This window comes from Larus michahellis, chromosome 7 (assembly GCF_964199755.1).
Source record: "Larus michahellis chromosome 7, bLarMic1.1, whole genome shotgun sequence".
Lineage (NCBI taxonomy): Eukaryota > Metazoa > Chordata > Aves > Charadriiformes > Laridae > Larus > Larus michahellis.
Genome location: NC_133902.1, coordinates 28457434 through 28480346, shown reverse-complemented (window position 1 = coordinate 28480346; position 22913 = coordinate 28457434). Strand labels below are relative to the sequence as shown.

General features: G+C 38.7%; 1 protein-coding gene across 1 annotated transcript; it reads left to right on the top strand.

Moving 5' to 3' along the window:
* The first annotated feature begins 508 nt into the window (after nucleotides 1–508).
* On the top strand, nucleotides 509–22369 carry MPP4 (MAGUK p55 scaffold protein 4). Its single transcript, XM_074595866.1, has 21 exons — nucleotides 509–563; nucleotides 2665–2786; nucleotides 3724–3801; nucleotides 4509–4589; nucleotides 5120–5251; nucleotides 5909–5990; nucleotides 7175–7260; nucleotides 8283–8354; nucleotides 8808–9004; nucleotides 9994–10058; nucleotides 10845–10862; nucleotides 11922–11960; nucleotides 12683–12703; nucleotides 13965–13979; nucleotides 15693–15734; nucleotides 16564–16734; nucleotides 17629–17709; nucleotides 18671–18764; nucleotides 19581–19689; nucleotides 20786–20920; nucleotides 21915–22369. The coding sequence occupies exons 1-21, from the start codon at nucleotides 530–532 to the stop codon at nucleotides 22104–22106; spliced, it is 1866 nt and encodes a 621-aa protein (XP_074451967.1). The 5' UTR covers nucleotides 509–529; the 3' UTR covers nucleotides 22107–22369.
* Nucleotides 22370–22913: the final 544 nt, after the last annotated feature.

Genomic DNA, 22913 nt, shown 5'->3' with positions numbered 1-22913 from the left:
GTGTTTTTCAATTTTAATATTTTGTCAATAGCAAGAGGAATTAAATGTAATATGTTATTGAATGTGATTATTTTCCAAGCTATATTTATATAAAACAAGCTTTAAAAGTCTTTGGAAAAAATTATACATTTCCATGGTAGCACATTTAAAAAGTTGGGGAACAGAAGATGTACCAACTAGCTTGTTATTTTATATGGCTTAATGAAGCAAACTGATGACAATTCCATGAAGGAAATAAAATGTCACATTGCAGGTGAGGTTTGTCTGGCTGCATTTTGGATGCTGGTGGGTGACTGAATTTACAGCTGGGACTCGTATTTAACTTATGCTTGCAACCAGCCGTGCACTTCAAATATGAATGGTTGCCCCCTTCTTTTAAATTCTGCTTTCTTATCAATCTAAAATACCTGACAGTATTCTGATGAGAGTGTGCTTTTTCCCCTAGTTCAGCATCTATCTTTGTGAAGCCTACTTGGCGTGAATGCAGTACTCAAAGAAGTGGGTGGAATCTCCTTGAATAAAGGAAGAAATGGAGGTGCCAGCAGTCTGCAGTCAAGATAATGGTACTCATAACTTTTACGTCTTTTTTTAAGAGAAGGAAAACTGACATAAAGTTTTATTCCTTGGTCCTTGTAACTCTTCTTCCATTGAGTCATGAGAGGGATTAACTTATCTAGAAGTATTACTACTTAATAACTGGAATGATTCTTGATGTTTAATGGTGGTATGCAGTTAATTTAGAGAGCATCAGAAGAGAATACCTGGTGTTTGTTTCTGGCTTATAAAGTCCAGGGTCTCTGCAGCTGTATCAAGAGTTACTAATAACTGCAAGGCTTTTTTTGCTTAAGGAAAGGATTTGCTGTTTTTTGAAGGTTTGTGCTTCTGTATGGAACATCTTGGTCTATTTGAGCCCAGTTTGACATAGGGATAGCATTCCAGGAGATAGTGAGTACAAGTCATCTCAAAAAGAGGCAACCAGTAATGTGGAAAAGATCTTAAAAAGTGTCTCTACCAAAGGTAATGTTCTATTAGGCTCTAGGAAGTTCCTGTAGAATAAAATCCTTTTAAGTTAACGGTGTTTTGGGAGATATTTCCCTGTGGGGCTCACAATCAGGGTTCACCGAGTTTATCATTTTTGTAAGTGCTTAGGTGTCTGCTTTCCAGAAACAGCTGCTGCTTTTGATAATGAGGTACATTTCCAGGCTTTCCCAGTTTGGATACTCAATAATGCTGACTGATGATTGAGGCAAAAGTCCCACCTGCAGAAACTTAGCAGGCAAGTACCTGTGTAAATTCATGCATAAGGAAAATACCTCAGTGAAACTAAAGTTCAAGATAGATCTCACGTAAGCGTTGGTAACATCGAGGTCTAGAGCTGATACAGGAAACAATTGTCTGCCGATGCCTATAAATATTGTTCTCAGGAGAGAAGTATGTAAAGAAGGGCTTCCATGTTTATGTTAGCTGTGGTGACTGGATGATAGCTGCTGATGATAGTGCCAGCAGTGGAGAGTACTCAGCTATTCTGGGTCTGCTGGATGAGCTTTCATTTTAAGAAATTATTGTTTCGACTTTGTCTGATGTAACTTTAGAAGCTCTTAGTGTCTTGGGTTTATTTCAACATTTTTCTTGTATTATAATATTACTCACTGAAACATGACAAGTTTAATGTTGTAATCCAATAAATATAAAGGAAAGTCTCCAGTTACAATCATAGTGTGTGATTCCGTTGGCACTAAAAAACAAAGAGACAGCTTGTGCTTACCAAAATACACAGGAGTTGAGAACGAACTTTCCCTTGACATTCAGTGGGAGTCCAGCATCCAACTCTTATGGTCTTTTTAAGAACCCATGTAGTTTAATGAATCCAACTCCCAGCATTTGGTATGGTATTGTACTAGTGCTGTTATAAACATTGTATTTCTTGGGAAGAGTTGCCACATGCCAGGAATGATCTGTTGTCATTTCTGAGGTAAAATTAAATTCCATGCACTCACAAAATTCCAGTTTGTATCTAGGCCTGACTTTGTGTAACATTTTATCTATTTGTCACCTCTCAGTTTCTGCCTCCTTGAGATTTTAGAAAGACACTGGATTTTTCGGGTTTCCACTGTGTTAGAATACTGTTCCTAACAGATCAAGTGCTGCTTCTAATAGTAAGAACGGTTCTTTCCCTTTCCTAGGACGTGTTGTGGGTGTCTGTGACAATGGTATGCATTTGGCAGGAATTTGCATTTTCAATAGTGATATTCTCCAAAATGTCTGCATTTCTCAAGAGTGGAGAAAAAGAGATGGTTCCCACTGTGTGGGTCATCCAAAAGAAAAGCGTATAAAATGAACTAGGCAACTTTTTATGTTTACCTCTTCTCAGTAGGAGGTACGAGCTTGAACCCAGACTGATATGTGTGAGATTCCCTGTGTGTTTTTCTCACAGGTCAGTTGAAAGTTGCTACCTAACCCTGCTGGTTAATAACATAATAAAATAAAGCTCTTCTGCAACAGAGTCGATTGCAGGAAACAAGCAAAGCAGACAGGAAATGGGTGCATTTTTTCAAAGTATAAACTGAGGAAAGGTGCTTTTCAGAGGCCTGGGTCACTCTTTGGCTTTGGTTGGTCTTCTGTTTGTACTGAAATGTCTTGCGCTTTTCTGTTTCTTGGGCTCAGGTGTATCTCATGTTCTGACTCTAGTGCTACAAGAACTGAGTTTGCTCTGTAAAAGAGATGTCAATGGCGTTGGCATGTTATATGACCTGCTCAGATCTCGCTGGCTGCAAGCACTTTTAAAGGTAAAGTAATATTCACCTGTGCAGGCAAAGGTTTCCTAGAGAACAATCTGTAGGGGGATAGCTACTTTATTTTTGGCGTATCAGGACAATAAATGCTTATTTACACTAAGTGCTGATAGTCCTAATTTCAATCCTAACGTCAGCAGTCAAGGTGAACAAAACCACCTTTGCTTTAAAGAAAAAAAAAAAGTATTATCTTTCGTAACGTCCTAGACATTAAAGCTCTCCTACTTTACATGTCCTTATTAAGGCCAGGGAGATGGAGACAGGCTGAACACAGCACCGCTCAGCTGTCTTTTCTATTCTTAAATCTCTGTATGGCTATGCAGCCCACTATTTGGCATGGATGCTTGTGAAATTATATTTTTTGGTTTTGCCCACGCTGGTCTGATGTGTAGTTGAAGATTTTATTTTGTTATAGAACAGAGTTTTAGCTGGTGTTTCTCTCTTGAGCAGTATTGTATCTATGAGACAAATTCTGTACAATTTCTGCTTTTCCTCTAACAAGGATTTTTTAAATCTTTACATTTTAAAGAAGAAAAGCTTGCAGTGGATAAGACTGTCCATAAAGCAATTTTAAATAGAGCAATTTATTTTGTTTTAAGTTAAATTTACTTTGTTAATCAGGCCTGCGACTAGGGGAAGGAAACAAGTCAGAGAATTGATGGTATCAGGCTATTGTCCTATGTAATCAGCGTTTCTTATTGGAAAATTCAAAACTACAGCATAATGGGCTAGCTGGATGATAATATGAATGACAATGAATTATAGACTTGATTCCAGATGCATTAGGCATTAAAGATTGAGATTGCAAGCTCTTTGGCTCTAGTTGGACTCACAATTTCCTAGAAATACAATATTGTCCATTGTGTGTTATGTATGTATCTATATAATGATGTGAACGGATCATGTTCTTGTCTATCATGGCATGCAATAGATTTATGAATGCCTCCAACACTACCTCGGAAAAAGGCCAGCTCCTGTCACGCTGCAGGCGCGTGCATTGACTCGTGAGGTAAGACTCTGTATAATAGTGTATTGCTTTACTTACCCATACCAAATTAGTCAGCTTAGCTGCACTGTGTGTTCTGGTATTTGTTTTGTGTCTCAGGTCTGAGTGCACTATATAAACTTGACATATTCTCTCCTCACACGTTTGGAAAACTACTTGATAACTGTTACTGTGTTGAGAGGGGAGCGTGAGAAATGCTTACAGCTGTGATCACTAGACTGCATGAGCCCTGCCCAGTGTGATGAATACATCATTTTTTTAACCACTGGTCATATATTTTTCTTCTCATGTAACGGTGTGGTTCAGTGTTATGGCTACAACCAAGCAGTCTCACATGAGGATTTTGAAAAGCGTTTTGTTTTTTTCTAATCATAATAGCTGATTAATTCTTAATTTTCTGAATTAGTGGGAGAGTTAATGACTAAGTGGAGAAACTGAGACTAGTGATGAAATTGGTTGAGGCATAGGAAAAAAAACTAATTTAGAGCACATGGTACTGTGCCCAAACTAAATTAAGCCTAGCTGAGTGTTGTGCAGCTGTGGTCATACTGCCCAATTCTAGAGCAAACCATATGGATAGGCTTTGAGTCATACAACATGGGGGGCTTAATACTCTCACCATAGCATATTTCTCTAAATTCAATTTAGAGCTTTCTAAATTAATTGTCCTCCAGAACCAGTCTCCATGCTTTCTCTCTCACATTTATCAGGTGGTAGAGTTACTGCGTGAAGCCCCTCAGTCCGGAGAGATCAAAGAGCTAAGACGACTACTGCGAGCTCCACACTTAAAGGCAAGTCCTGCTTAAGGAAAGAAAAAAGTTTGCTCACAGAGCTGTGTGCAGTGGGAATGGAAACAGATGGCCAGCTGCTCACAAGAAATGGCAAAGGAGCCACAAGAGACAGTTTCCTAGTCATGTGCTAACCTAGTTGTGAAGTCAGATGTGGACTCCATTTTAAGGGCTATGTTTGAGAGAGATTTTTCTTACAAAGTTAAATTCTGAGCAGTTGATGCAGACATATAAAACCAAATTTTCTTTCTAATTGCAAAATCTGCATTTTTTACCCTACAGCTCCAAAAGGGTAGGGTAAAAAGTTTCATCTTTTGTAAGTTTTCCAGAAGCAGAGAGAGGAACTGTTCTTAAAACTTTTCAGTTTGAGTTTCCAAGTGGAAAGAAGAAAATGTCAATGTGTGAAAGGGATCTATGTTCACATAGGAACTTATTCACTGGTTTCTGTTTTCTGTCCAGTCACCATTTAAAGCTGTTCTATTGTGTGATCTTGGCTTATGGTTGGTTGGTTTGCTTGTTTTTGTTTGTAACAGGCCTTGCTATCTGCTCATGATACTGTGGCCCAGAAAGATTTTGAACCAACTCTTCCACCACTGCCAGACAACATACCTGAAAATGAGGAAGCTATGAGGATTGTCTGCTTAGTGAAAAACAACCAGCCTCTGGTGAGAGAGCTTTCTATGTCTGTCAAATTATCTTAACTAACTTACACAAGCATTGATAATGCATCACATGCATATTGGTTTCTTTCCAGAAACGTCGCAGAGATTGTGTGCAGAGATTGTTTTATAGAATGACAAGAATTGTTGAGGTTGGAAAGGGCCTCAGCAGACCATGTAGCCCTGCTCAGTGTGGGGGCAACTAGAGCAGGTTCAAACCCTTGTCTGCTCAGGGTTTGAACATTTGGCAGATGTTTTTATCTCATATCATGAAAATGCAAATAGGATTGAGAGTTACTCCCTTGGCCAAAGTACTAAGGAAGGGAGGAGAGACTCTGAAAGGTTCTTTAGAAATACTTTGTGCTTATAGGCGGAAAACATCGTACAGCTTAACTGTTTTAGGAAAAGATAGCTGTAATATTTGAGACAGAAAAGATTTCTTACAGTAGGTCAATGAGGTTATTTTAGTATGATGGAAGTTGAAGACATTGAAGGACTTAGTACTAATAATGATACGTTATCACTAGATCTGTGTGCTGTTAAAAAGGCTGTATCTTCCAATGCCTTTTTATCATTGCGAAGGTCAGACTTGTGATGTGAAAGGAAACTTGTGGGGACATTCTTCAGTGATCAGTGTGTTTTTTCTTTGTTTTTATTTGCCAGGGTGCCACCATTAAACGCCATGAGATAACAGGTGACATAACGGTTGCCCGTGTGATCCATGGTGGGCTAGCAGACAGAAGTGGTACGTATAATTTGAAACACAGTAATACAAAAAATTAAATTTGAAATAAGATATTTGAAGTAAGATAATAGCTTCGCTTCTACAATTAGTCTTCCATCATAGAGCAAGAAGATGTGTACATTGAACAGCACTGTAAATAATGATACATTGCAGTGACTTTGATTCTGGTTTCATTAATTTTCATATGAATGTGCTATATTTGAGACTGAGTTGAGGTACAAATCCAGTTTTCATTATGTATTCTTGGCACCAATACCTGGATAAATGAGATCATGAGATCGATCAGGAATATCCCAAACTGCAGCGTAGTATGAATACCAGCAGCTCATTCCCTAATGGAGAAATGGAAAACATCAGTAGTCTGATTCTATAAGATAAGGAATATGTAGTATTACTTCTTCAGTGCCTTGTCTGCTCAGGGCACGAGTCTATTAAACACTTTGGTAGCACTAGTTGCTAAGCAATCTTCCAAGGAGTTTCCTTGGAAATGTTACTACTTTGCCATCCTAGGATTAAAGGTGTTCCACACTCCTTGGGAAACGTAACATAACTAAAATGTAAAACATCAGAAGTAAAATTGAACTGTAATCATTATAAAATAGTTCTTTTTAGTATTTTCTGGCCGTTGTATAAAGAAGAAAACACAAACTGTAGACAATAGATGATTAACTTCCTGGTTTGATTAATGTTTTAATTGAGCTGAAGGAAAATGTAGAAGTAAACAATATTGTAAAGACTTTGTAAAGGACAGAGAGGAGTCCCAAGGCCTCCCACTGCGTCTGGAATTTTTAAGGGTCTGACTGCAAGTCTCACGGTCTATTAATATAATGGGTTTAGCTAGAATAGGTTCAGAAATTACTTTGGGAAATGGAGCTATATTAAAATGTTTCTGCTGCTTTTAAGGCAAATCATCAATAGATTGTAAATATGTTGTATGGGGGAGGTGGGAGGAAATAAAAAAACTGCAGCATGCAAGCTTCTTGTGACCCGTAGAAGTCTGCAGTCCTATCCAGGGGCAATATAGCCTAACTCCAAAATGTCTTCCTGCATACCTGATGTATGGAAACTTTTAATGCTGACTTCCAAAGCTGTGGTATATCTTTGTGTCCCCACCTCACCTACCCAAGATAATCCATGCTGTGGCTGAAACTCTGCTGCTGCTTTCATCTTTGTTTTCACTGTAGGGTTGCTGTATGCTGGAGACAAACTGGTAGAAGTAAATGGAGTTCCTGTTGAGGGACTTGAGCCTGAGCAAGTTATTAATATTCTGGTATTGAATCTTTTTTCTACTTTGTACCTTAAGAGTAACTATATGCTGTTTCTCTTTCTTACACTCACTCACTCACTCACACTCTTAGAAGAGAAAGTCTGACGTTTTTAACAGAAAATTCAGATTCCTTACTGTGGGTGAAGTTCACAATTGCTCATGAAATCAGAATGTATGAAACCAGAATTCAATCTAACCCCTGTTCTGCACAGAAATTAACTTAATTGTGGCCTAATTCCTTAATTTCACCTACAGCTTCTGGGGAAAATATTAATTTATTCAGACTTTACTGATTCCTAATTTTTCTGGAAGTTCCACTCAGTTAATATTCCACAAGAAAGTCATGGAAAGGTGGTGTTCTAATAAGAGTCCATGTTACAAAATGCACTAAAGCAGAGTGAATAAGCTTGTAAGCTACATACCTCGCCTTGAAAAAAAGGGCAGTGATAATTACTGTTGTCAGAATTCTCATGAAGAAATCTGTTGACCTGTCCCTGTTACTCATCATTTTACCCACAGTCTTTCAGGGTTCTTCACTGCAAAGTGTTAGTGCCAGTCAGTAAGGTATTGCTATATGTAACCAGTATCAAGTCTTTCTATGTGTTATTTCCTTGATTGTACTACTTCTAGGTATAAGAAATATAAGCTGCATTGGAAAGCTTAATTCTTAAATATTTTTTTTCCTCCCCCCTTTACATCACTTGTCTAACCAGACCCTGCCGCTAATTTAAATTAGATTTCAGTACAAAAGTTTGGTATCAATTAATGTTGAAATTGTATATATTTATAATGAAACATAGATTTCATTGAATGAAAAATATTTAGCAAGAATTTGAAGTTTCATTCTTGAGTTTCCTTTTGGAAAAAAATACAGTATTATCATATTGACCCTGTCTGCCTAAATTCTATTTGTAATATAGACATTATAGTAACCTCAAAACCATGTTGTGTTAAGTTTGTGCTGCTGATGTTTCATTATTTGAGTTGAATACCAGTCATATTTCAATCCTTTTTTAATCATTTAGGCCCTGTCTCAGGGGACAATTATGTTCAAATTAATTCCAGTTTCTGATCGGCCTGTCAGCAACCAAACAACAGTAAGAGACATTCTTTTTTTCCGAATTGTTACTGCAAACAGCTACCCCCATAATGTCTAATGGTGTGATACAAAGAAATGCTGTCACTTAGAATTTTATTGCAATCCTTAAAGCATTACTCGCCTTCATGGCTACCTCTCAGCTAACAGGATGCTATTGCTACTGCTGAGACAGTAAAGATAGTAAGCTGAAATACAGTTGTGTTAAAGGTAATGAAGACATTTTCAGAGTGACCTACAGGTTGAAGGTCAATTCTTTTCACAATGTACAAGATTCTTTTCTTTTCTCCCTTAATGAACAGATAGGGTTTGGGACTTGGATCTTGTTTTTATAACTTTGACTCATCACGAATAGACTTAAGTAGCAGCAATATCTGGCCCTGTGATTATAAAGCTCATGTTGTAGCTGTTCTAAACATGGCTTCCGCTTACTCATGTATATTTTCTTTACCAGCTCTATGTGCGAGCAATGGCAGATTACTGGCCCTTGCAAGATCCTGCTATACCATGTGCTGACGCAGGTTTGCCTTTTAAGAAGGGTGAAATACTCCAGATTGTGGACCAGAATGATGCTCTCTGGTGGCAGGCCAGGAAAGTTTCAGATCTCAGTGCCTGTGCTGGTCTTATACCCTCAAATCATCTTCTTAAAAGGTAAAGAAGTCTTAATTTTTCTGATTTCCAGTTCAAAAAGTAGCCAGTTATTCAGACTTTGCTGTTTAAAACTTTCAGAAGTTATATAGCAGTATGATTCAGAGTGACATCTGACAAACGTCTTTGTCCTTTCTGTTCTCTGACTTCTTGCTTTCCTTCCCCTAAGAGTGCCTATGTGAGAACGAGCTTTTGAAAACACCTGAGAAGAGTGGGATACTAAACATATAGTATAAGGGCACGGCTGTATCAAGAAACTATTTTTTTAACGATGTCCTGTGTGGCATGAACAACCTCTTCAGCTTTGGTTAAAACTGAGTAGACCAGATTAAAAGAAAAGAGAGAAACAAAAAAACATGCTGAAGGAAGAACAAGGATCCCTTGCCTATTATTTTCTGCATAAATAGTCTGTTATTTTTACACTACGTGCTTTCAGAAATGGAGTAGGTAAAACTCCTGTAGGACACTTTTCAGTTTGATCCCCTAACCATGTGTCCTGTCTGTGTTATCCTCAGGAAAACATAAGGCCATGCAATTGTAGATGATAAACTTTGGTTTGTACTATATCCAAACCTAGCTGTGGTCTGTCTAATGAAGGTGGAAATCAAACTAGGTTGTGACTGTGGCTGCAAGCAAGAGGCTCTGTGTAGTAACAGCGGCAGTAGTACTACTACCCATAGCAGTAGCACACTTTCCTACTTCCAGGAGTCCGTACCACATTATGGCTTATCTTCCTGTCCTTATATATAAACTCAAAATACTCTAAATACTTTTGGGCTGATGATTTGGAAATTTTCTTTAAATAGTTCTGGTAGCATGTCGGCTTTCTTTGAGGACTTTGCAGTGGGCTAAAACATAGGTAATGTTTCCATTCTCGGTGTCTTCTATCAGCTCAGTACTGATTGATCTTATTTGTAAGCTGTCAATCTGACTGGAGCATAATGTGCTTGTGGACTATTTTGTTTAACTGTGATAAATTTATTTCTATGTAGGAAGCAGCGAGAATTCTGGTGGTCTCAGCCTTTCCAGCCCCATCTCTGTCTCAAATCATCAATGTGTGAGTGAAAAGTTATTTGAATGGTAGAGTAGGAAAGAAAGGTCAGTCTTGTCTCTGTTTCCAGGGATACTGAAATAGAAGGTCATACAATTCAATTTAATTCAAAGACATTGTTTCTGGAGCTAGATTGTAACCTCAGAAGTGTGTTAACTATCCCCAGGAAAACAAATACTTAATCGTAGTTGTACCTGAAGTACTGGTGGAGGTAGTTGTTTTTTCTAGTGTACTTGGGATCTGACTGTGAGAGAACCTGTGAATTCAACTCCTGAAGTCTGTAAGATCTAGGAGCTCTCTAGGAGAGCCAGTTCTCTCTAGGAGAATTGGGTGTGAATAAGTCTGAGGTGACAATTGTACTAGCCTGGCTTTCGAGGAACACAGATAACAGTTCTGCATAGGAAGATGCCTGCAATATGTTTAGAATGTTTCTTTGTCATCAAAACTACTGAGAGAAAGACAGAACTTTTTCCTTGAGGTCTAAGACAACCTATGCTGCACATGAGTTTATTCATGGTGACAATCCAGAAACATTATCCTCTGCCAACTGTAACTTTCTGTAAACATGCTATTATTCCCAGACAAAGAACATTCTTCCTGTTTTCTCTCTCTCCATTTTCTTCATGGTTCTTTATATTAGTATAAAATATCTCTTTTGATAACTCCCAGATTGAGTGTGTTTCATTGCCTAGGATTCTTCTCACACTTACTGCTTTGTTTGTTAGAGCTGGAGCGCTCTTTCACCGTAATTTTATTGCCTTTTAACTGCTTCAATGGATATGCTGTGGGCAGTAAGCACTGTGGAAGAAGGTAGGAGATCATATCTGGACAACATTGCATTCCTGTTCCTGGAATCAATATAGCACATTGTTTTATAGGCTTTTTTAAAAGTTGCCAGAAATCAGGCAGTTTGGTAAATGCATGCAAAAGAAACCCAAGTTCTTGGCATTTTGTGTGCTTAGCATAATTGAAATCAAGTCTTTTTTCACTTGAAATAGTAGAAGCTTACATTGTCTTAAAGTGGAAACTTAAGCTCTGCATTATCTGGTAGGGAACCGACAGTTTAGATGGGTTGATTGGAGGAAGGAAAGACTACTTTTTCCTCTTTTTCTTTTCCTTTCCTTCTTTCTCTCCCATCTTCAACAGCTGACCTGAGCAGTTCCAAGAGAGTATTTCTTTAAAGGATACATATGGGCAGAATATGGTTGACAGATGCCCTGACAATTGCCCTGTAACTGGAAAATAGGTCATACTGGGCCTATCTGGAGGGGCACTCAAGAACAGAACACACGAACAGTGCAGTGTTGTGATCCCATGAGATTGCCTGAGCCCATGAGACTGCATTTCAGGAACGTGAATTGATGTGGTCTGGGGATGGAGAGGGAGCTGAATCAATCTTATCCTTTTCTTCCTTGTAAAAATAGTAAAATCAACCAAACAAAACAGTTCCCTTGAGTGAAGCATATTGGAAAGAAACACACTTATAAAAGCTACAAGAGAAGAGAGTGAGTGGAAAATTATATTCTGTCACAGTAATACTTAATAAATAGGTATCTACAGGATAAACAGAGTGACAGCCATGTTAAACCTTTTATTGTTTCTAAAGGAGAATTCAAGTTAGACGTGTTTGCCTCTGCCACAAGGCCTTCGGAGCACTAGTTTAAGAAGAGCCTCTTGCTCACTAAAGTCAGGGAACATCAGTTAGTTGGAGTTAACAGTGTTAAAATCCTTACAGATGTCTAAAGCTTGATATGAGCTTCAAATATTTTCTTTCTGATGTCTGAGTTCAGTCTTGTAAGATCTGTAAGGTTCCCCTCCGCAGTGTTTTTCTGATGCAGATGAATTTTTTTTCCTTGTGTTGATCTGTAGAGGATGACATGCAGATTGATGAGAAGTGTGTGGAAACAGGTAACTGAATTCACTTGAGATTCTTCTGTTTGCTTCAGGGCAGTAGCTAGTTAAAGCCTGGTTTTGTTTCCCAGATAAAACTAACTACTCGTTCTGCTTTTCATACCCTGGAAATCTTATCCTATGCTAGTGTATTAAAATGAGCCATTTGCAGTTATGGTGTACAGTGCTTATAGTGAAGTGTTGTGCCGAAAAGAGAGACCACCCCAAAAATATCTGCCTGAGTGAGATCCAACCGTTTTGATACATGTTTTGGACTGTGGCTCTAATGTTACCACAGTTTTTGCCTATTGTAGATTTAATGCCACAGAGGATTGTAGTCTTGGAGAACCCAGACAATTGATTGTTAGAAACTCATCTCAGGAGAATACATTTTTAGGCACTGAGCAAGAATATGTTTTCACATGTAAATAGTACATATGAAGACTGCTGGCTTGACTTGGTCCCTAAAGCAGCAAACCTCATTCTTCCTTCTCCCAAAGTAATTCAGAAAGCTCTCATGGAGGGATGTGATCCTGTAGAACTGGGTGGAGAGAGACCAGACAGTTAATTCAAGCATGGTTGAGCTGTATTTTGCCACCTCAGTGTAGAGGGAAGTGGGGAAAGTAAGACAGACGGATAGGAGCTGGAAAACTGATTGCTGATTCTGAAATTCTATAGGAGGAAAAGAATTAAATTTTTAATTTATTTTAATATCTTTGCTATCTGGATTACTAAACAAGATGAAGAAACATTTGAGTCTGGTAAGTTCCTCTCACCTAACTACAAATTCCTTGCTATTGTTCTGCTGCGAGACAGGTGTCCAGAGACTAACAACTGTCTTAAAAACAAGCAGGTGACAAAAAACAGAATGCCATTTTAGCTTTAGAAGTCATTCTGACTTGAAAAGTCATTATGTAAAATCCTGTTGCCTTAAGTCTTCCTCTTGCTCTCTGATTACCTTAGTAGTAAGATTTTTGTCCTGTTATCCCACAAGTGTGAGTGTTTCTTCTCGTGCATCTGTACCAGATCTATTTATCAAACCCTAATCAGTTATACAAGCTGTGACAGCAGGGGCTGCACTGATGTCAGCAGACAATTGGATTACCTTAGAGTAATGGAAGCCTGAACCCCCAGTGCCTGTAGGAGTTGATGCGGTAAAGAGGAGAGCTGTTCTGGATTACTGATTATGTGTGTGGCTGGCACATAAAAACCAGAAATGCTTTTATAAAATGAATGATTTATGTATAAGACATACAATCAACCAGTGCTTTTATTTTTTAAGCAAGCTGGTTTGGGGTTTGTTGTTTTTTGGTGGGTTTTTTTAGGGAACAGATACCTATTTACAGCATATTCAGAGTTCTACAAAACTGAAGTCTTCTAAAAGAAATCATTTTTCCACTAAAATAAATCTACTACTGCTAAATTTCTTGTTTGAGATACCTGGTAATCCTGCAGAGAAAATGTTGTTCCACCTTACACTTGCTCTTCTCCACAAGGTTCCTAAGTGCCAGTTGGGCCTTCTCTTGTCACAGGTGCTTTGTTCTCTTCCACCTCTCAGGCAATGCCCAAAGCTTTTGGACAGAACCGGCAGATCTACAGGGCAGGCTTTTGTTTTCAGGCTATGTTTCTGATAACTGCACTTGAGGATTACTCTTGCAAATCCCATTCACTACTCAGTGCTGAGTCAGTTCTCTGCTGTATCCAGACAGTCAGAGAAATAAAGGTGCAAATATTTGCTATCCTACATTTTACTTTAAATTAATCAGTAGTTGAACATCTATGAGATGTGTTTTGCAAGTACAATACTGACACAGATGCTGTAGCTGAGTCTCTCATTCTTTGGAAACTGAGAATTCAGGCTTGAACAGGCATATTTTAAGATTTAAACACTGCGGTACCTGTTTCCCGCATTTCTGAAATGTATTGGACAATGCTGGTTGGATTTTTTTTTTTTTTTAATCTTAGTATAGGCTGTCTTCTCAAAACTAATTGTTTTATGTCTGTCTCTATCTGAACCTGCAGAGGAGCTTAAAGAAGGTAACAGTAACTTTTTTCTCCATGTCTCCTGTAAGCAGTAATCTATCAGAATTTGGTTGTGTTTATTGCATTACTAGGAACTACCACTCCTCTTACAATACCCAGAAGCTGAATTGCTCGCTCCCTGTAGTATTCCATACTGCACTTCATACTATATAAGAGGATAATAGGAGAGATTTAATTTAAAAAAATACATGTAGAGATTTAGAAGGCTCACCTGAATAGTTAAGCCTTCACAAGGAACAGCATGAGAATGGGGACAAAAAGAATTGGAGGAAACAGATTAGTCTGGGAAGTTCGAGCACAGATATCACTGATCCAAAGATGATTAAAAAGAAATAATACATTCAGGTCTTCATTCTGCCTGAAAGATCTGAGCAGATACATGTTGCATTTTCCAAGCATGCTATTGGGCAGCAACTGAGTTATAATTTTTTTATTTCTGATTTTGAGCTAATCACATGTTGGTTGCTATAATAACTAAAGAATTCTTGTAAGCCGAGAAGCTTAAATTATGCGGAGGTTTTTTCACTATAAGTATTTCCAAACATTGTCTGCCATCTAGTTATCTTAGGAATGAAACAAATAAAATGTCGAGTTTCAAATCTAATTTAGAAAATACCAAGACTTTCTAAGTTTAATTTTTCTCTTACAGAAATAGCGGTCCTTTGAATTGGTCATATGAAATATTTGAAAATTTCATATTATGGAATATTGTGCTTTTTTTTATTATCATAGAATCATAGAATGGTTTGGGCTGGAAAGGACTTTAAAGATCATCCAGTTCCAACCCCCCTGCCATGGGCAGGGACACCTCCCACTAGACCAGGCTGCTCAAAGCCCCATCCAGCCTGGCCTTGAACACCTCCAGGGATGAGGCATCCACAGCTTCCCTGGGCAACCTGTTCCAGTGTCTCATCACCCTCATAGTAAAGAATTTCTTACCAATATCTAATCTAAATCTACCCTCTTTCAGTTTAAAACCATTACACCTTGTCCTATCGCTACACTCCCTCATAAAGAGTCCCTCCCCAACTTTCCTGTAGGCCTTTAGGTACTATACCCCTTTAGGCTGCTATAAAGGGTCTCCCTGGCCCTTCTCTTCTCCAGGCTGGACAACCCCAACTCTCTCAGCCTGTCCTCATAGCAGAGGTGCTCCAGCCCTCTGATCCTCTTTGTGGCCTTCCTCTGGACCTGTTCCCGACAGGTCCATGTCCTCCTTATGTTGGGGGCTCCAGAGCTGGACACAGTACTCCAGGTGGGGTCTCACCAGGGCAGAGGGGCAGCACTGCCTCCCTTGACCTGCTGGCCACACTTCTTTTGATGCAGCCCAGGATGCAGTTGGCTTTCTGGGCTGCGAGTGCACAGTGCCAGGTCATGTTGAGCTTCTCATCAGCCAAGACCCCCAAGTCCTTCTCAGCCTGCTTTCAATCCATACTCCACCCATTTCCAGCCTGTATTTGTGCTTGGGATTGCACCAACCCGTGTGCAGGACATTGCACTTGGCCTTGTTGAGCTCCATGAGGTTTGCATGGGCCCACCTCTCAAGTCTGGCAAGGTCCCTCTGGATGGTGAGATTAGGCGTGGTACTTCCATATGTTTACTGAAATGCTGTTTCTCATTTGGGATCAGCAATAAGTGTTAGCCCTCTAGCTCTTAAACTTTCAGTGTTCTTTTTTTTTATTTCATGAGTGTTTGTTCTTCATATTCTAGAAGAGGAAGAATTTGGTGAATTTGGTCAACGAGTCTTTATTGGTACGCAATGACTAAAGATAAGTAAGACGTTTGGGCCTTCCTGTAGATTAAGCGCCTGTCTGAAATTAAATAAAATGCTTTGTTGTTTATTTCAACTAAAGACTTACTGAATTGAATTCTACTTGGTCTGCTTCCAAACTTGAAGAAGTTGCTTTCCTCCTACTAACACTTGTTCTCTCCATTTAAATCTCTCTTCCTGTTAGGTTTCTACTGAGTCCTGGCCACCACTATTTTAACTTCACTGGCTATTAAGATTTCCCTTACTTCACGATTAATTTTTCTAGAACTTAATGTTCTGTTGTCTGTCACCCATTAAGAATAATCACGAGGGATTTCATTACAAAAATAGACTTAGAAGTGAGCTTTTCAGAGTTGGATGGTAAGGTGAAGCAACAAACCTATCCCTGTTACTAAATCATAGTGACCAAAAATATTTGGATTCATTCTGGAGGCTGGAGCAAATGTTCCAGATTTGCTTTAGGGGAGTGAACCTACTACACTTTCAAAAAACAGTTCACCCTAGTGATGTTTATGTGGCCCGAAACTTCTCCTTTGGCTTGTTTTGGGGATCTTTTGGGGGCCTTTAATTCTGGGCTAATTTTCAGGTGACTTTCAGTGAGATTCGACCTCTTCTTTAGCTGTCTTTTAATGCTCAGAGGTTCTACCAACCTGCACCTAAGTGCAGCAATGAAATTCATTAACTTTCACCCTGCAAAAAGCTCAAAAAAACAGTATGTTGTGTGGCTTAGAAAGAGACACTCTAGGCTAAAGCACTAGTTGCCGGCATCTCAGGTGCATTTTCCAGTACTGATGTCTTTGCCCCTTACAGCTGGTTTCCGTAGAAGTATGCGTCTGTGTCGCAGGAAATCCCGGACCAACCAGCAGTCATGTTATGCTCGGTGCCCCAGCAGCTGTTACAGCACTCTTGCAGCTCCATATGAAGAGGTGGTTAGGTACCAGCGGCACCCAGCTGACCGGAACAGACTAATTATACTAGTTGGTAAGAAGTTAATTACTTTCTCATGCAAATCTCACAACCTGTAACAGAGGGGAGGAAACAGTCATGGCCTGATCCACTGAGGTTTCCTGTTGATGACTGCTAAGGTTGTAGACTGTGCAAGTAGCTCTCAAAGCAACATTTGAAGAGCGATTGTCTGTAATTTGACCCTGTTGTTGGTTGTAAAGTAAGTTTAATGTGTGTATTGTCTTCTTTGCTTGAGACAGTGAATGTTTAAAAAGAATTAAAAATTAAGTCCTCAGAAAAAGCCATATAGTTATGAATGCTAATTGATAATGGATTTTATTAGGGAAATGGTTAAGTTTTATATTCAGTTGGGACTGGTACAGAAAGCAATGAGAAAATATCTGTAACTTACTAGAAAACATGCACACATTGAGTGTTAAATGCATGGATATGGCAATGGTAAGAACAATATTTGAACTCCAGACTAGAAAAATCTCAATCGTGGGCAGTAGGGCTAAAAAGATGCATTTAATAATGCTTGCTATAGGAAATATTGTAATAAGTGGGCTGCAGGCTCTCAGTTAGTCTTTAATGATAGTGACTGAAAGGAAGCTGCTGTTCTGCAGTGTTCCATGATCCTGATAAAGCAACCTGAGTAAAGGCAAATCCATTGTCCTTTCTAAGTCTGGAAGTATTTGATAATATTTTTTTCTTTTAAAATGGTATTGCTGAGTTGCCTCCTGGGTATGACTATATTGCTAGTACGTGATTTGTACCCTGAATCTATCAAGATCCTTTGGTCACTTCTGGTACATTTTTTGGGAACTTATTTACATTTAATTTATGTGTATGCAATGTGTTAGAAAATGAGGGATGTGTATGTGAAAAGTGCCTCTGTCAGTAATATTAGTTGCTTTTCCAACTTTTAAGGTCCTGCAGGAGTTGGTGTGAATGAACTAAGGCGAAGGCTTATTGCAAGTAACCCGAGAGAGTTTCAAAGTGCTGTACCTCGTATGTAATGTTCTTCATCTTTCCCCCACAACCCCCTGATTAGGAAATTTCAAGTTGCCTCCCTCTTGCCTTTGTGTATTTGTACACTCTTTGCTGTATGGCTGGTTTTTTTCAGTTCTACCGCACGCCAGACTCATTTGCTTTTATAAGGGTTAATTTAAAATACTATCTTCTTGTTTTGGCAAATCAGCCAAGGGTATTTACAAGTTATGGCTCCTGAAACGCTTAAACCTTTATGTAGTCGTAGATTATCTGCATTATTTTGTTTACTCTTGATGTTTGCTTTTCCTGGACTTAAAAATAAGAATGTTTCTTAGGGATATTGTAAGTTCATCATGTTTAAGTGATCAGATATGAGAATGAAGGCAACAGAAGTTGGTGCTTAATAGGCTTTGCAGCTTTCCTTATTAGCCTTCTAGTCTCAGATGAGACTTACACAGCTTAATTTCTGACGTAATAACTGAAATTGTTTCTACCTGTGCTTATTTGGCTCTTGTGATTCGGATAACCAAAAGGAAATGTATGAATCTGAAGCTGGTTGAAAATTCAGTAATTCTTTTGTGCTTAAGATCCCAGATATGGGTAAGGTGCAAGTGTGGGAAGGCTTGTGGGATGTTTCCAAATTAACTTCAATCCATTTGACCTCAGTGGAGTAAAAACAGTTGTGCAACCAGTTCCAAAGCAGCTCCTGGTTGGTTTGAGTCACAGAGATTTGGATTAAACCGCTCTCCTTCCATTCCAAGAAATACAGATGTGCTTTGCTAATTTTCAAGGACTTGCCACTGAGCAACCAGTAGAGTAGACAAGGTTTTTGCTCTGGATTAACAAATGGAAGCAACTCATTATTACTTATGAAAATAATGATTTATAGTCCTTCATGAAAGCTGTCTCATTTTCATTTATAAAATTACAAGAATTTACTTGCAGTTCGTTTTTTTTGTGTGTGTGTATCTCCTTTCAGACACCACTCGTGTTCAGAAGAGTTATGAAATGAATGGTCGTGAATATCACTATGTATCAAAGGAAACTTTTGAAAACATGGTGTATAGCCACAAGTAAGCAGGAGAAACATATTACACTTTCGTTATTTAAAATGCAATATGATCCAAGAAAAGACAGTGTTGTAGTTAGGTCCCAAGTCTGGACTCCTCCAGAGATTATGCATACTTATTCTTACTACACGTGTTTTGTGTAAACTTTGGTCAAACTACTTGAGCCCATTGCTTCAAAAACTGTGCTTGTGTGGTTGCAAATAAACTCCTCTGCAATTAATCTCAGAATCCTTCTAAAAGAAAGGTGGGATGTCCAGTCCTGAGCTCACGTGATGTACTTGTAAGTTATGAGTTTAACTCTTCTGCAAACTGGTCTGCTTTCTAAAATTAAGTAGTGAGACAGGCCTACAACTCCATCTAAGAATCTCTGCAGTGATGACATCTCCATGTAAGCAGCTGAACTGTAAGGGCCAAACTTTCAAAAGTGTCTGCTCCTTTTTAGGCATCAGTAATCCCTCTAAGACAGACCAGCTCAGCATCAGAAGCTACACTCCTTGAGCTGTGCCAAGTGCTTTGACATCTTCTGATTTATGTGGTACTATATAAATCATTATCATTAGAATCACGATGTCTAAACACGTAATTTGTAACAAGATGAGTAAAAAATGCGAGCTTTGGAGATGTGAATTGTAATGAGTCTGATTTTGTGCCTAGTGTAGTGGGGAAGAGCAAAGGTGGCGGTTGTTCATCAATGTTCACTGTGTTTTATGATCATTCAGTCTTAATCACTGGATCATATTTGAAGATTTCACCCTTACATGGAAACTTTTTGAGATTCAAGTACTCTTTCATTCTCTTTCTTCTTCACCACTGTTGCAGAATGCTGGAATATGGGGAATACAAAGGGTACCTGTATGGCACCAGTATTGATGCCGTGCGAACAGTCCTTGATGAAGGGAAGATCTGTGTAATAGATTTAGAACCACAGGTGAGCTGTAAAGGGGCAGGGAGGCAACAGTTCGTATATCCTGGAAGGAAGAATAATTCTCTGTACATTCTTGATACTGTAACGGTCTTGTTTTTTCACTTTAGTTCATGGTGCTTGTTAATAATAGATTATTCTTTGCATGGGTCTTGGTGGGGGGGAATACTACAGTGGCAAGTACGTACAGATCAGTATAGTTCATTTGTTTCCAAGTCAGCATCTGCACTACCAGGTGGAATGGTGCAGAAATGGGTTTCCTGTGGAGATGGCTGCATGGGATTTCCTCCTCCTGCAAGCCCTGTCACTTGACAGTTCTGCCCTTCCGTTGGCAATCTCTGAACAACCTTTTGTAAAAGCAGCAACTATTACAGTAATCAAGCAAAAGCAGGGAATTATATCATGCATTTGTAGTCTTCCTACTTGAACAGATGTGCCAAGTATCAGGTTTTTAGGGTGTGAGTTTAAAGGACAAGTTTTGGGAAGCATATGAAGTAATGGCACATAGCTACTCTTCAGTAACTGCTATGAGGTAGGAGAATTACTGCCGAGTTGCATACTTGTATTTTAAATCTGGTGCCTTGGCCAACTTTACGTGCTGTGCCTTTTTTTTTTTTTCTTGTTTCTCTTTTATTTTTTCCAGTTCCCTCCACTGCTCTGCAGTAGTTTAAAAATGCTTATTAGTATCAGAGAACGTTACACAGCACAAAGATTTCTGAAAGCAGGATACTTTCTTCCAGTACGGAGCAATAACAGTGTATTTTTTCCAAAGGTAGCCCCCCAGCAGTTAAAAAAAAAAAAAAAGATTGCAGATCCATCTTGAATGTTGTTGATTGCAGAGATCTGTTAATGACAATGTCCAGTCACTCACTGGAGTTGAAAACATCTCCTAGTAAGGTTACCAAGCAGAATTAAGTGATTGGTGTGCTACAGTTGCTTAATAATGTCTGGTCCGGGGATTATTAGTGAGGTCATTTAAAAGTAGGTGTTCCTGAAAAAGATTACTGATAGGTCTGGAGATAACAACTGGCTTTTTATGGGAGTAAATCTGGGATGAATACACTTGAAATACTTTAGCTTTTTTTTTACTCTTAATTTGCAGGGCATACAAGTAGCCCGGACTCATGAATTAAAGCCCTACATTATATTCATCAAGCCATCCAGCATAAGCTGCATGAGGCAGACTCGTAAAAATGCCAGGATCATTACGGATTATTATGTGAACATGAAATTCAAGGTGAGATTTGGGAATAGAAAAGACTTAGTTTATTATTCGGTGATTCTGTGTTTAGAACATAATGCATTCTGCTATGTTACTGTGTTAACTCTTTAAAAGATTATTGTGTCTCAGATCAAATCTAAATTATTCTTGTCTTTTTTTGGTTTGGTTTGTTGGGATTTTTTCCCCCTCCAGATTTGCTTTGAAGCAAAAGAGTTGTAATTTGTACCTGGGGGACTGAGGCATTTTGCTTCAAAATGTCTTAAAAGGAGAGGCTATTTTGTATATTTGTGTTTAAAATAACTGCCTTGTGTCAAGATTTGAGCCAACACATACATTTACTGTTTGCACTGAAATATCTGGAATGTGCTTCATTCAGTAATTTAATCAAATATTTTTTTCGTGTAGTTGTAAGAATGTATTGTTATTTCACGTATGTTTAATGACAGTATCAATACAAATTTATACTAAGTTCTAAAGATAAAACACAAATTCTGCTTGTAGGAAAATGCATATCTTGTATTTATAATGTGTCTAATGCATTGTCACAATTGTCTTGATGCAAATCATAATCAAGTTTAGCATCTTAAAATTTTGTAGACCTCCATCCATACTTGTATATGAGAATGAATCATGATTGCTATGGCAGAAAGAAACATGAACATTGGGGAAATAAACTAAAATGTGGAATGAGAACACAAGTGTTAGTGGATTTGCCTTCCAGTCCCTTACATCCTCTGCCAGCACTCATCAGTAGAATAACCCTTTTGGGGCAAATGGAGCATACCAAGACACAAGTTATTTCCTTGGGAAGGATATGGCAGCCAGCTCTGTTTCAGAGACTTGGAACGGACTGTAGCAGACGTAATTTACTATAACAAACTGTAAATGACATAAAGTACACTGGCATTATCTATTCACCTCTGATTTACATGGCCAAAGGTGTTCTGCAGATGCCACACAGGTATGTTTCTCTTCACAACACTAAAGTTTCTTACTTTGTGTCTCGCAGGAAGAAGATTTACAGGAGATGGAAGATTCAGCTAAGAAAATAGAAGCTCAGTTTGGTCAGTTCTTTGATCAAGTGATTGTGAATGACAATTTACAAGAAGCATCTGCACAGCTGCTGTCTGCAGTCCATCGTGCACAGGATGAGCCCCAGTGGGTCCCTGCAATATGGATATGCTCAGACACCCAGCCCTAATTCTGAGCAGCAGGCGGCTTCAGAAAGATTACAGCTTATGTTTTACTTCAAGAATAATCCTAATGTCAGGATTGCAAGAATTTATCTTTGTATGTGAGGGATTTGGAAGAGGATTAGGAAAGAAGCTGCTGCAGGAGATGTAATCATACTATGTTCTGTGTAGCTCTTCAGCTTTTTATGGTACAGTTGCATCCACTTTTGTACAAAAAAGGAAATATTGTGAGCGCTCAATTACAAGAATAAAGAAAAATCTATTTTGTTGCATGTATCTGCGTAATTTACTTGTACATAGCTATGGAAGAATCCTCTCCTTTCTTTTTATTATGGTCATTCTGGTACTGTGATCCCTGTACATTCTGGAAGCCTTACTGACAAACGATATTCAGACCTGAGCATGCTCTTTTAGCATGCCGTCTTTGAGCAAAGAGTGCTTTTTATGAAGGTATTGGTTTGCTGCTTATCCTTTTTACCTTTTAAGACAGGAGCAGAGTGGTATTGTCACAATAAAAATTACTCTAGATACCACAGTTGTCTTCACAATACATGTAGCATGTCATTTTTCCTTTGTTCCATCAACTCCAGTAAACTGACAGAACATAGACTTACCAAAGAGGGAAACAAAGTCAGAAGCCCCTTTTCCTATTGGTTTGGTCTATGGTAGGATGCTTTCCTCATCAAACAGTGCAGTGCTGTGGCAAACAAGTTCCTCACTCTCCTCACCTCGCATTGCAGCTGTCTTGCCCCCTGAGGAACAGAGATGATTATTCTGTTGGCCTACCTCACCTTGGCAGAAAATCAACAAAAGCA